At 39.9% G+C, this 10,721-nt stretch overlaps 1 protein-coding gene across 1 annotated transcript; it reads left to right on the top strand.

Moving 5' to 3' along the window:
* Positions 1-304: 304 nt before the first annotated feature.
* On the top strand, positions 305-5,301 carry LOC135548482 (LIM/homeobox protein Lhx6-like). The gene is made up of 8 exons (XM_064978165.1): positions 305-385; positions 1,636-1,818; positions 2,050-2,171; positions 3,044-3,264; positions 3,616-3,716; positions 3,938-4,033; positions 4,204-4,384; positions 4,606-5,301. Exons 1-8 carry the CDS (start codon positions 308-310, stop codon positions 4,686-4,688), a joined length of 1,065 nt encoding a protein of 354 aa, XP_064834237.1. The 5' UTR covers positions 305-307; the 3' UTR covers positions 4,689-5,301.
* The last annotated feature ends 5,420 nt before the right edge of the window (positions 5,302-10,721 follow it).

The raw sequence follows: 10,721 nt of genomic DNA, 5'->3' as shown, positions 1-10,721 counted from the left end.
GCAGACCAGCGTCGATTTGGACTAATTTTCTGCTGGCTGCAGCTTCAACAATATATAGCGCAAAGGACTGTATCTTGGAAATAAACACCAACCGGAAGTGGCAGTAAAGCTAACCGTCATGGACAATTCAACCTACTTTTATGAATGTCCGTGCAAGGGGTTAAACGCTTTTTTGCTGTTTCAATTTACATTTTCATGTGTAAAATTGTAATTCGCTACTAAACCCATTCCGGGACCCTTCCGGGACCCTACTTACATACCGCCTGCCTCTCACTTAGTTAAACTACAGTGTTAACGGGTCCCCTGCATGTACTGGAACAATGAAGTTCCATCTCCACTCCCGGAGGAGAATAAAGTCTTATTGGACAATGTTTTCGTTAAGCAGGTATGACATGACATGTAATTATCTGAGTATATGCAGTACAGGCTATCGACTCACTGCAAGTGAAGCCTTATGCTAATTGCTCGGCTGCGCTGCTCGTTGAATAGCCCAGCTGATTGCCTTTTTGTTTTCCACGTTCCAGCCTGTGTTTAATGATAATTATAAACACATTTCACAATTGTGCTAGCCTAATTTTGTTTAAACGAAGGACAAAATAGATTCTGAATTCCACCCAAAACCAGATTTCTGGCACTCTTTGAATACCGTTTTAATCACCAAGAGAGGCTCAAGTGGCCTATCATAAGGGAAGCCGAGACAATCACCCTCCTTTATGTTTCAAGATCAGCGGCAACTTATGTAGGCTACTATGAATAGTGCGATGTTCAATTGAGGCTCTTCAAATCTTAGTCTTGTGTTGAGAAATTCGATTTTCGATTACGGCTATTAAAATTAAAATATGCAATTATTCTGGTGGCGCGATGCCTTCTCTGATTGACAGTTGAAATTGACACTGGCTGCCTCTTATCCCCAGCATTTGAAGCCATCACTAATTGCAGGTAGTCCATCTTTTCAGTGCTTTCGATTGCAAGGGAACTATATGCGATTATTTAAGGAGGTAGTTTACGGGTTGTGCGTAAAAGAAAAAGATAAATCTTAATTATAATTGCTTCAGCAAATGTAGCTTTTGTCGCCAGGATTTAAATGCAGTAGAAAGTGTTATTCATTGTTTTGGACTGGATATAGCTTGCAGTATGGGCTGGTAGGGATGCGTAATGCTCAGAGCAGAGCAGGGCGCAGAGCAGACTTTTGGCGCAGCTCCAGGCTTCATCCACACCGCTGTTTCTCGACAAACAGAATAGCTTGATAATGGTGAGTTATTCCGACTTAAGACATTAATTATGTTATCTAATCAAAATAGGAACATCGACATAGTGTAAACTGATAATCGGAGTCTTGGCCGAACCTGGACTAACTGTTTTTCATTTCCCGACCCCCATTTTCATAGTTTACTTTTGTGACAGGCCTTTTTAAGTTTTGTTTTCAGTAGCAGGGTGTTGTTCTAAGCCCATTTCATTCGAAATCTGTGTTGCATTTAGGCTACTGCATACAATGTTTGTTTTCTTGTATCCTGTGAGTTTGTCATGTGCTGTGCCATGTGTCCTGTAATTTATACAAGTCGAGAGGCCTTGTAGCCTACCTTGCATCCCTGGCGATATAAGATTATGACAAGAAAAATCTATCCCAAACCTCAGTCTCACTCGGATGGGGAGTCTCACGCAGATGTAAAAGAAGAGGCTCCTCTCCTGCCCAGTCCTCCGGTAACACCGTCTATGTGCTCGCATCCGAACCTGGCCTCCCCGAAGCCAGTTCGGTCCACGGGGAAAAACCAGTGTGCCAACTGCGGCACAGAGATTCAAGACAGATACCTACTGAAAGTGAGCATTATAATGCCTTTAGTTACACTGCTCAAATCAATAATCATTTAATATTGAATTTAAACCCTGTTTAATCCTCACGAATTGCATGCATAGTTGCATAGTCTTTCATATTACTTCCATTTTATAGAATAAGTACGCCGAACAAAACATTATTATATGATTGTTGTTGTTGTTATTATTATTGTTATTATTATCATCATTATAATGAGTGTTTATTTATCATTGCAGGTGAACAATTTAAATTGGCACGTGGGATGTCTGGAGTGTTCAGTCTGCAGAGTATCATTACGTCAGCACAATAGCTGCTACATCAAAAACAAAGAAATATTTTGCAAATTGGATTATTTCAGGTAGGGTAAGTTTTGCTATTTGTTTTCCTTAAAATGTATGTTCTATGTTTGGCACGAGGACGAATGTTCATAAACAATTGATTACTTATCATATCATCGTTATTATACATTTTACTAAAAATGCATTGTTATAAGGCGAGTGTTTCATTATGTCTTGGGGCAAGTAAACAGGATTGTACTGTTTTTTTCGTTGTAACTTCTAAATCAAATAAATACAACTACAAGTTTTACGTTTGGTAAAGCAACAACAAATGCAAATCTTTTAACGAGGCTATTTGAATAAAAACCTAGACCATTTATAACATTCATACTTTACGACCGATAAATAGTTTTTGTCACGTTATTTTTCTCTTCTTTATATATATTTTAATTGTTGTCTTTAGTGATAATGTGGCGGACATTATCAACATTTTTACTCTCAACCATGATTCTTACAACTTTGAGATCACTAAATTTAGATTATTCGTTTTGTTGATCTTCATTTATTAGAGTATTATTCCCTCCTCAGACCGGGGCCATTGCTAAAATATTATGTCCTTTATCAAGGTCTCTTTTTCTCACTCACTCTATATTTGAAGCATGTCAAGTAAACGCGATTGTTATAAATTCTCATCATTATTCTATAATTAAATTGTTATTATGATCTTATTGCTGTTGCTTGTTATGGTTTTAATTAACAGAAGGATAAATAATATTTGACTAAAGTGAAATTCGTTTGGAAAACTGTAAACAATGCTGTCTGTAATCTTTTACAATAAAAGGACTTATTTCTGTCCCTGGTCTGCACAACATGTCAGATGAAGACAAGTTTATTTTCATTAGGAGTAAAAGACTAGTGACAATTCCCCCTGCTCTTCTCTGTCTCACCACAGTAAGTTTGGCACCAAGTGTGGCCAGTGCAGGCGCCAGGTGTATGCCAGTGACTGGGTGCGGCGGGCACGGGGCAGTGTGTACCACCTGGCCTGCTTCGCCTGCTACTCCTGTAAGAGGCAGCTGTCCACGGGGGAGGAGTTTGGTCTGGTGGAGGGCAGGGTGCTCTGTCGGGCCCACTACGACACCATGGTGGAGAACCTCCAGAGAGCAGCTGAGAACGGTACGTGGTCAGACGAGTGTCACAGACAATAGTAGGGAGCCCAAATATGAGCCAAGGAAAGGGTACTGATTCCTAATACATTTTTGTGTGGGATGCATGCTGCCTCAGAATTTAATCAAGTAAATCTCCATGTATGGAATTTTCCAGGTAGGATTCATCCCTGAGTAAACTGTATTGGGGGAGAATTCAGACATAATTGGGGTCCTACATGTCTTACTCTTAGGATTGTATGCTTTGATGTCCAGCACCTGCACACATTACATGTGTAGCCTATTTCTCTTTCCGTTGTTTAATGAGACAAACAATATAACACTGTGTGGTGTTTTTTTCCACCCTGTTCGTGTGATTTAGGGACGGGTCTCACTTTGGAGGGAGCCTTCCCCTCTGATCAGGATGGCCAACCCAAACCAGCCAAGAGAGCACGTACTTCCTTCAGCGCTGAGCAGCTACAGGTACTGTCGGTGTGTGTTTACATGTGCGAGTGAGTCTGAAAGTGTGCACAGTATTTGTATGACAGAGAGAGACTGAACAAAGACAGGATGAATGTTAGTTTTAGTTGTGCGTTCTACATAATTCAGATAAATGTGACTGACTGACTGAATTTGCTTGATTCAGTGAATATTCAGCTGAATTTGGGGATTCATGACTGAGTTTGCTAGGTGTGTGTTCCCAGGTGATGCAGTCTCAGTTTAACCAAGACAACAACCCTGATGCCCAGACTCTACAGAAGCTGTCAGACATGACAGGACTGAGCAGACGGGTCATACAAGTATGTATGACAATATCAAACTAGCGGGTGTAAGGTTGTTAGACATTTAGGATTTAAAACAATAATGTAATAAAACAAATAATATGATATAATAAAATCATTAATCTATACCAGATTACTTGTTGCATGCATCATTCAACGGTCTTTAGTAACGTTCCATTTTCATATAGGTTTGGTTTCAAAACTGCAGAGCAAGACATAAAAAGCACCCTCCCCCCCAGCACAATGGTCACCTCCAGGGAGCCCCCCATCCCCACTCCAGAATCCCCCCCTCACTGCCAGACAACCTCTACTCCCCCTTTAGCAGTCCCGACAGACCACACCTGCTGGCTCTGCATGGATACCTAGACAGTGAGTTGTTTTTTTCATCTCGATGGACAACACATGCATGTACATTTAGGTGACTTTGGCTCTAACATAATTCAACATTTTTTTAACGCCATTCTTCGATGCAGATGATCAAAGATAGTTATTGACTATAATGTATTTCAATTCACATCGCATCATTTATAGTTCTTGTGTATTTAGTCTAATTGAGTAAAATATATATATATATGTCTTTCTGTGCACAGGTCATCCCTTCTCGATGCTGTCCGCCCCTAACCACCTCACCCACCCAGGCATGGCCTTACCACAGTTACCCATCAGCCGCTAACTAACAACCCTGAGACCACCACTTCCTCCACAAAATGTATTTCTCACAGAACTTTCCTTCCCGCAAAGTTGAGAACATTTCAACATGTGCCTCTCCCATTTTACTATACAAGAGGACTGCTGCGGCTTCTTCCCCCTCCATGGTCTGCAGAGTTGGAAATATCACATTGTCAATTGGACGGACAGTTTTATAATGGCAGCTAGACTTTAGATCATCTGTGGAAAAACATCCCAGTCCAATATAAATATGATAATCATCAGGACCAGATTTGACCACCCATCCATTGACAGGGAATAAATTGGAACTCCGGGACCAGGATTAGGAACAGGAAGACTTATCCAACAGGAAATCTCCTTTCATTCATTGTGGATTATGATTTTTCATCATCTTATTCATCAACTGGTAGTACTAAAGGTATTTCATGTTTCAATTTCCATCGTTTTAAATAATACTTTGTTTCTGTCACTCTGTCAGCTTGTTTTCCTGTATATAACCCTGCTATACATAGACTATTATTTATGTGTAAGGTGACGATGAAGACTCTTCTGACCTTGTGTGCTGAGAGAGTGTTGAGTGTTGTTATTTACTTGTTTCAGTTCAGTAAAATGGAAAGCTTATGTGTCGCTTTATTTATTAAAAAATATACTTCACCAAGAAGCACTTTCAAAAATGTTTTAAAATGAAATAAATAATTTATTGTAAATTGTAAATATTTTACTGATTTAATCAAATGTGCTTTAAAGGTTGTTGGAAAAAAATAAGTTGGGAAATAGAACATTACACACAACATTTATAGAAATAAAACTATTTGGTTTTACATGGACCCAACAGGAAACATGAAGGATTTAAGTTCTATAATCGTGTGGAATAGGGAACATGCTGTGCAGAAGATAAAATACACAAAGTTTAACTAATTATTTCACGAACACACACACGGATGCACACACACAAACACATTTATTTTTTACTAAATACTGCACAATTTAAACACTTTGCTATCCAAATATAAATATTGTACTGTAAATTGTTGAGCTCCTTCCTGTAGTTATACTTATGCAAAATGTGTATTCTATTTAATTACATCTTTATTTTTGTATTATTTCTAATTGTTGTTGCATTTTCAGGAAGGAACCTGCAAGTAAGCATTTGTTTGAACTGTGTACACCATGTGCATCCTGCGCATATGAGAAATAAACTTAAACGCACACACACACACACACACATACACACACACTCCCCCCTGATAGAAGCACCTTACACTCATTCAACAATAGTAAATCCATTTGGTTACCCATTAAAGGCCAAGTACCCTTTGTAACCTGTATTTAACAGCAATATTCATAAGTATGTAATGATCATGCTAAAGGTTTGAGGGTCCCCAATTTAGTCTCTGTGTTTAATGGCTGCAAAAATCAATCCGATGGCAATAACCATTTAAAACGTTTAACTCTGTGGATAGTATTGATCTAGCACTATGATTCATTCATAGGACCTTTTTAATGTGATAATCTGAAGTTGTTGTATTAATTGACACCACTCAAGCTGCTGTTGTGGCAAGGAAGAGCATAATGAACTCTGAGGAAGATGTGGTCCTGACCGTTTCCTTTGTTAGGGATCCAAGTCAGTTATCTATTGTAAATACTAACTAAGCCTGAATTAATTCTCGCCTTTCCATTCTAATGCTGTCTTCAAGTAGGTTGACGGTCCGTTTTCCCTGATCTTTGAATTTGATAAAATGAGAGAAAATACAGCTCAATGTACCTTGCATAAAAACCGTATAACACTTCAACATGTTTTACTACCTGTCATTCTTTGCCTTGTAAAACTAAAGTCAAACACTGATTATACATAAGTCATTGAATGAACAAACGTATTCATACTCATATTGCATACAGTGTTTTGAGCTCACGTAATCAAAATTCTCGTTATAACAGTACATTTAATTAAACAGGTATTGTCATAAGCAGTGAAAGTGAGAGAGGAACAATACTCCGGCATGCCACATACGGTGGAACAAATGGAAACCACAATCGTTCCTAGCTTGTGACATTCATTGGTGCTTTAACCATGCGAAAATATCTGGCATCCCAGTCAGAACCTCTCTCTGTGAGAGGGAATTCACTTGAAATCAAAGAATCTTGCTGTTGGCATTCAATAGAGGGAAATGTGTTGTGAATTTGATGCATGACACCACCAGCAAAGTATGTTTGACAAAGAATAGGATTTACTATAAGCTATCTGTCTATTGTTTGAGAATCCAAAGGATTCCATCTTTTTTTAAGTGTGTTGGTAAATGCCAATTTGAAATGAAGATACCTCCAGCCTCAAGGGCCCTCTATTATCACCATTCCCCGCAGGCACAGATCTGGGATCAGCGTAACCTTCATCGATCCTCAACCATTAGGGAGGGGAGAATGCAAATCTGACCTTAGAGGAGTGTTTAGGGGCAACGTCAACCTATACTCTCATCCATACTCAGAGGGACCACTGTTCACCACAAGGGGGCATACATCCAATAACCACATCATCCCAAGCCATAGACCAATGGTGCTCTTGGGAGTAGTAGCTGAGTTGCTCCTTGACACTGATTTAAGGTCCGTTTTTAATTTTCCCTCCTAATGGTTAAGGTGATGATTGAGAGGGTAAGCTGATCCAAGATATGTGCTTATGGGCAACTTCTACCCAGAACATGTTCTTGCTGCATTAGGAGACAGATAGCCTCCACCAGGCTTTCACCTGAGTGAGGCCTGAATGCCTTGGCTCGGAGACAGAGAATGCTAGATACATGACTACATGTTCCTTGACCCAGTGACACAGAAACCAGAGCTACAGTAAAAAAGAGGGGTATATTCTGTAGATAGAAGCTGCAACAGTGGCTTCCCCTGTGCTGTGATTTGACCATTGAAGATTTAATTAGAGATGGGTATGCATTGACTGAGCCAGGTGTGGATCAGGCAGAGATGTGAAACCCACCCAACATGAGTGGTGCAACGGAGAGGACATTACCATGCCTGACACATGGAAACGAGGACAAGGAGGAGGAAACGGGAGTCTCAGGATGTGGCCAATTACAGAGAGATGGAAAAGAACAGTCAGGAACAACAGTTGAACAGCTTGGAATTTATCATGAAGTTTACATTCATTCTAATTACTGTAATTACATTTGTAATTACAATGTAATAACTTTCTTTTTTTCTTAAAACAAGTCATTATGAATGGTCTCTACAGCATATTCAAAGTCCCTTTTTAAAAAGTATTCCTTTACAATCAGACCAATTGTGAAATAGAAAACAATTCTGAATTCCTTGAGGTGAAGTCCTTGAGGTGACTGGTTTTGCAAGACACTACCAATAACCAGTGCTATCAGCTATGTGATCTGATTTGCCTTTCTTGTGCCCTTCTAGATGTAATCTGTGAAAGGACCTTTTTGTGTGTGTTGTACAGAGAACTACCTGATGATTATCAATCAAGCATATTCTGGGCTACAGTCCAACTAAATGAGATATAAATGCAAATTAATTTTTTTGGGTCAAATCAAAATCTCTAACACAGCAACCAATACCCATTGAAAGCATGAAGCAGACAGAACAGAGGATTTAAAACCATGTTTCTCCAGGCACAAGCATCTCTGGTAGTAAGAACTGTCTCATTTTGTCATAATGTCATGCGTCTGCTCTGTGATTGGCAGGCTCAAGTGCTTACAGATGAAATGGGGCCCCATGCTAATGAATAGGCCTCTGATTGCAGGATTCCTCTTCCCGGATTACAGTGTAGCTCCACTGATGAGCAATTATATTTACAGTAGCTCTTGTCTCTGCTGCATATTCACATCATCACATCACTGTTCCTGCTACTCACCATCATACTGATCAGCAGCACTTAACTCTCGCTGTAGACAACAAAAGTCTGTACCATTTGGTTTTAGTTCCTCTGCCTCCTCCTCTTCCCTCTTTCTCTTCCTAAAGTAAAGTTTATTTCTGAAGTTTCATTTTCTGCCTGCTTTTCTTGTATGTGCACCTTTTAATCTGTTCAGAGGAACCCTCATCCATACAATGTATCGCAATGATGTACAGAGAATAGCCTGTGACAAAAACAGTCATAATGGTCACAAGGACGTACACAATCTAACATAGATGACATACTGTAAACTAGAAAAAAAGACAAGCTGGAAAAGCGCAGTGTTCTAAGAATGCCTCAGCTTGATGACAACTTTAAAAGGCCTCTTCCTGTCATCTTCTTCAAACTATTCACATCGGATAACAAGAATAACAGTCATGCAAGTCCACCACAAAATATGGGTTGACTGTAGCTTTTTTTAAGCATCAGAAAATATTTTTTGTTGGAACACTACAGTTGTACTTAAACCTCATATTTAAAGTATTTCTGGCATGCAGGGTTATTCATCGGCTGTTTTTGTGACACAACACAGAAGAAATATCTACATGAAGGACGTTCAACCCCACTCTCTATTCTGGACCTGAACGAGCTGGATGGGGGCCAGTGGTTGAAAACCATCTACAAGGGCATAGTAGTTGACACACTCTATACATAGCAGAGCATTGCTGAGAGAAACACCTCACTTTGAGGCCAAGAGCATGCTGTTTATGAACATTATGTTGAGTTAGTTTACAACAAAAAAAATAGTACATGTGTATTTTTGTTAAATATGGGAAGGAGAAATGTGAGAATCGTGGAGACTGTACACAAAGTAGTTTCTGAATGCTACAACATGAAAACCGTAGTATAATAAGCTCAGATTCTTACTATAGCACACAGTACAACTACGCCTACACGAAGAAACATACACATATGCATTGAACATGAGGAGTAGCCTACCACTGAGGAAAACTGAGGAAATAGCTAACACAAATGATAAACTTTGACAACGCTCAAAGCCAACTGCCCACTTTGCAAAAATAAATATGAAACGTCAGCGTGAGTCAAAAATGTGTTTATTTATCAGGGTGACAACAACTGTTAAAACTGTACAGCAGTACTTCCGTTTGATTAATGATTGGCTACACTCACTACCCTATAATTCACTGTAACATCTTGGAAGCATCACCCTGACTGTGGCTACTCTATTGTATTGTACTGGCAGTATAGACTTTAGCTTACCGTATACACCCCTGCCCTCTCAGACATAGAATGAGAAATCAGTGTCTATATTCTTAACCAAGTTTAATTACATATGTTTAGGCCTACAAATTATTTGATTTCTATTTTGCACTAAATTACTGAATTCAAATGCATCTACACTGAGTATACAAAACATTAAGAACACCTTCTCTTTCCATGACAGGCTGACCCCTTATTGATGTCACTTGTTAAATCCACGCTTGTAAGCAGGAATCAGGAGGATAGAATTATGGTCGGATTTTCCAAATGGAGGAAGGGGGAGAGCTTTGTATGCACCACACACAGAGATGCATACAGATCTCTCCCCCACCCTCCTTTCGACAAATCCAACCATAATTCTATCCTCCTGATTCCTGCTTACAAGCAAAAACTAAAGCAGGAAGTACCAGTGACTCGCTCAACACAGAAGTGGTCAGATGGTGCGGATGCTACGCTACAGGACTGTTTTGCTATCACAGACTGGCATATGTTCCGGGATTCATCCAATGTCATTGAGGAGTATAGCACCTCAGTCACCGGCTTCATCAAAAAGTGCATTGACGACGTCGTCCCCACAGTGACCGTGCATACATATTCCAACCAGACACCATGGATTACAGGCAACATCCGCATCAAGCTAAAGGCTAGAGCTGTCACTTTCAAGGAGTGGGACAGTAATCCGGAGGCCTATAAGAAATCCCGCTATGCCCTCAGACGAACCATCAAACAAGCAAAGCGTCAATACAGGATTAAGATTGAATCCTACTATACCGGCTCTGACGCTCGTCGGATGTGGCAGGGATTGAAAACTATTACGGACTACAAAGGGAAACCCAGACGCGAGCTGCCCAGTGATGCGAGCCTAACAGACGAGCTGGTGGGCTCGCGTAAAATGGCTTTTATGCTCGCTTCGAG

Source organism: Oncorhynchus masou, chromosome 1 (assembly GCF_036934945.1).
Source record: "Oncorhynchus masou masou isolate Uvic2021 chromosome 1, UVic_Omas_1.1, whole genome shotgun sequence".
Classification (NCBI taxonomy): Eukaryota; Metazoa; Chordata; class Actinopteri; order Salmoniformes; family Salmonidae; genus Oncorhynchus; species Oncorhynchus masou.
The sequence above is the reverse complement of the archived record's forward strand: the minus strand, read 5'-3'. Positions and strand labels throughout refer to the sequence as shown.

What these genes read in the sequence shown, in the direction of transcription:
- LOC135548482 (XM_064978165.1), top strand. Translation starts at nt 308, where the DNA reads ATGTACTGGAACAATGAAGTTCCATCTCCACTCCCGGAGGAGAATAAA. An exon ending in ACAATGTTTTCGTTAAGCAG is followed by an intron (nt 386 to 1,635) that starts GTATGACATGAC and finishes CCCAAACCTCAG; the next exon opens with TCTCACTCGGATGGGGAGTC. An exon ending in TGCAAATTGGATTATTTCAG is followed by an intron (nt 2,172 to 3,043) that starts GTAGGGTAAGTT and finishes GTCTCACCACAG; the next exon opens with TAAGTTTGGCACCAAGTGTG.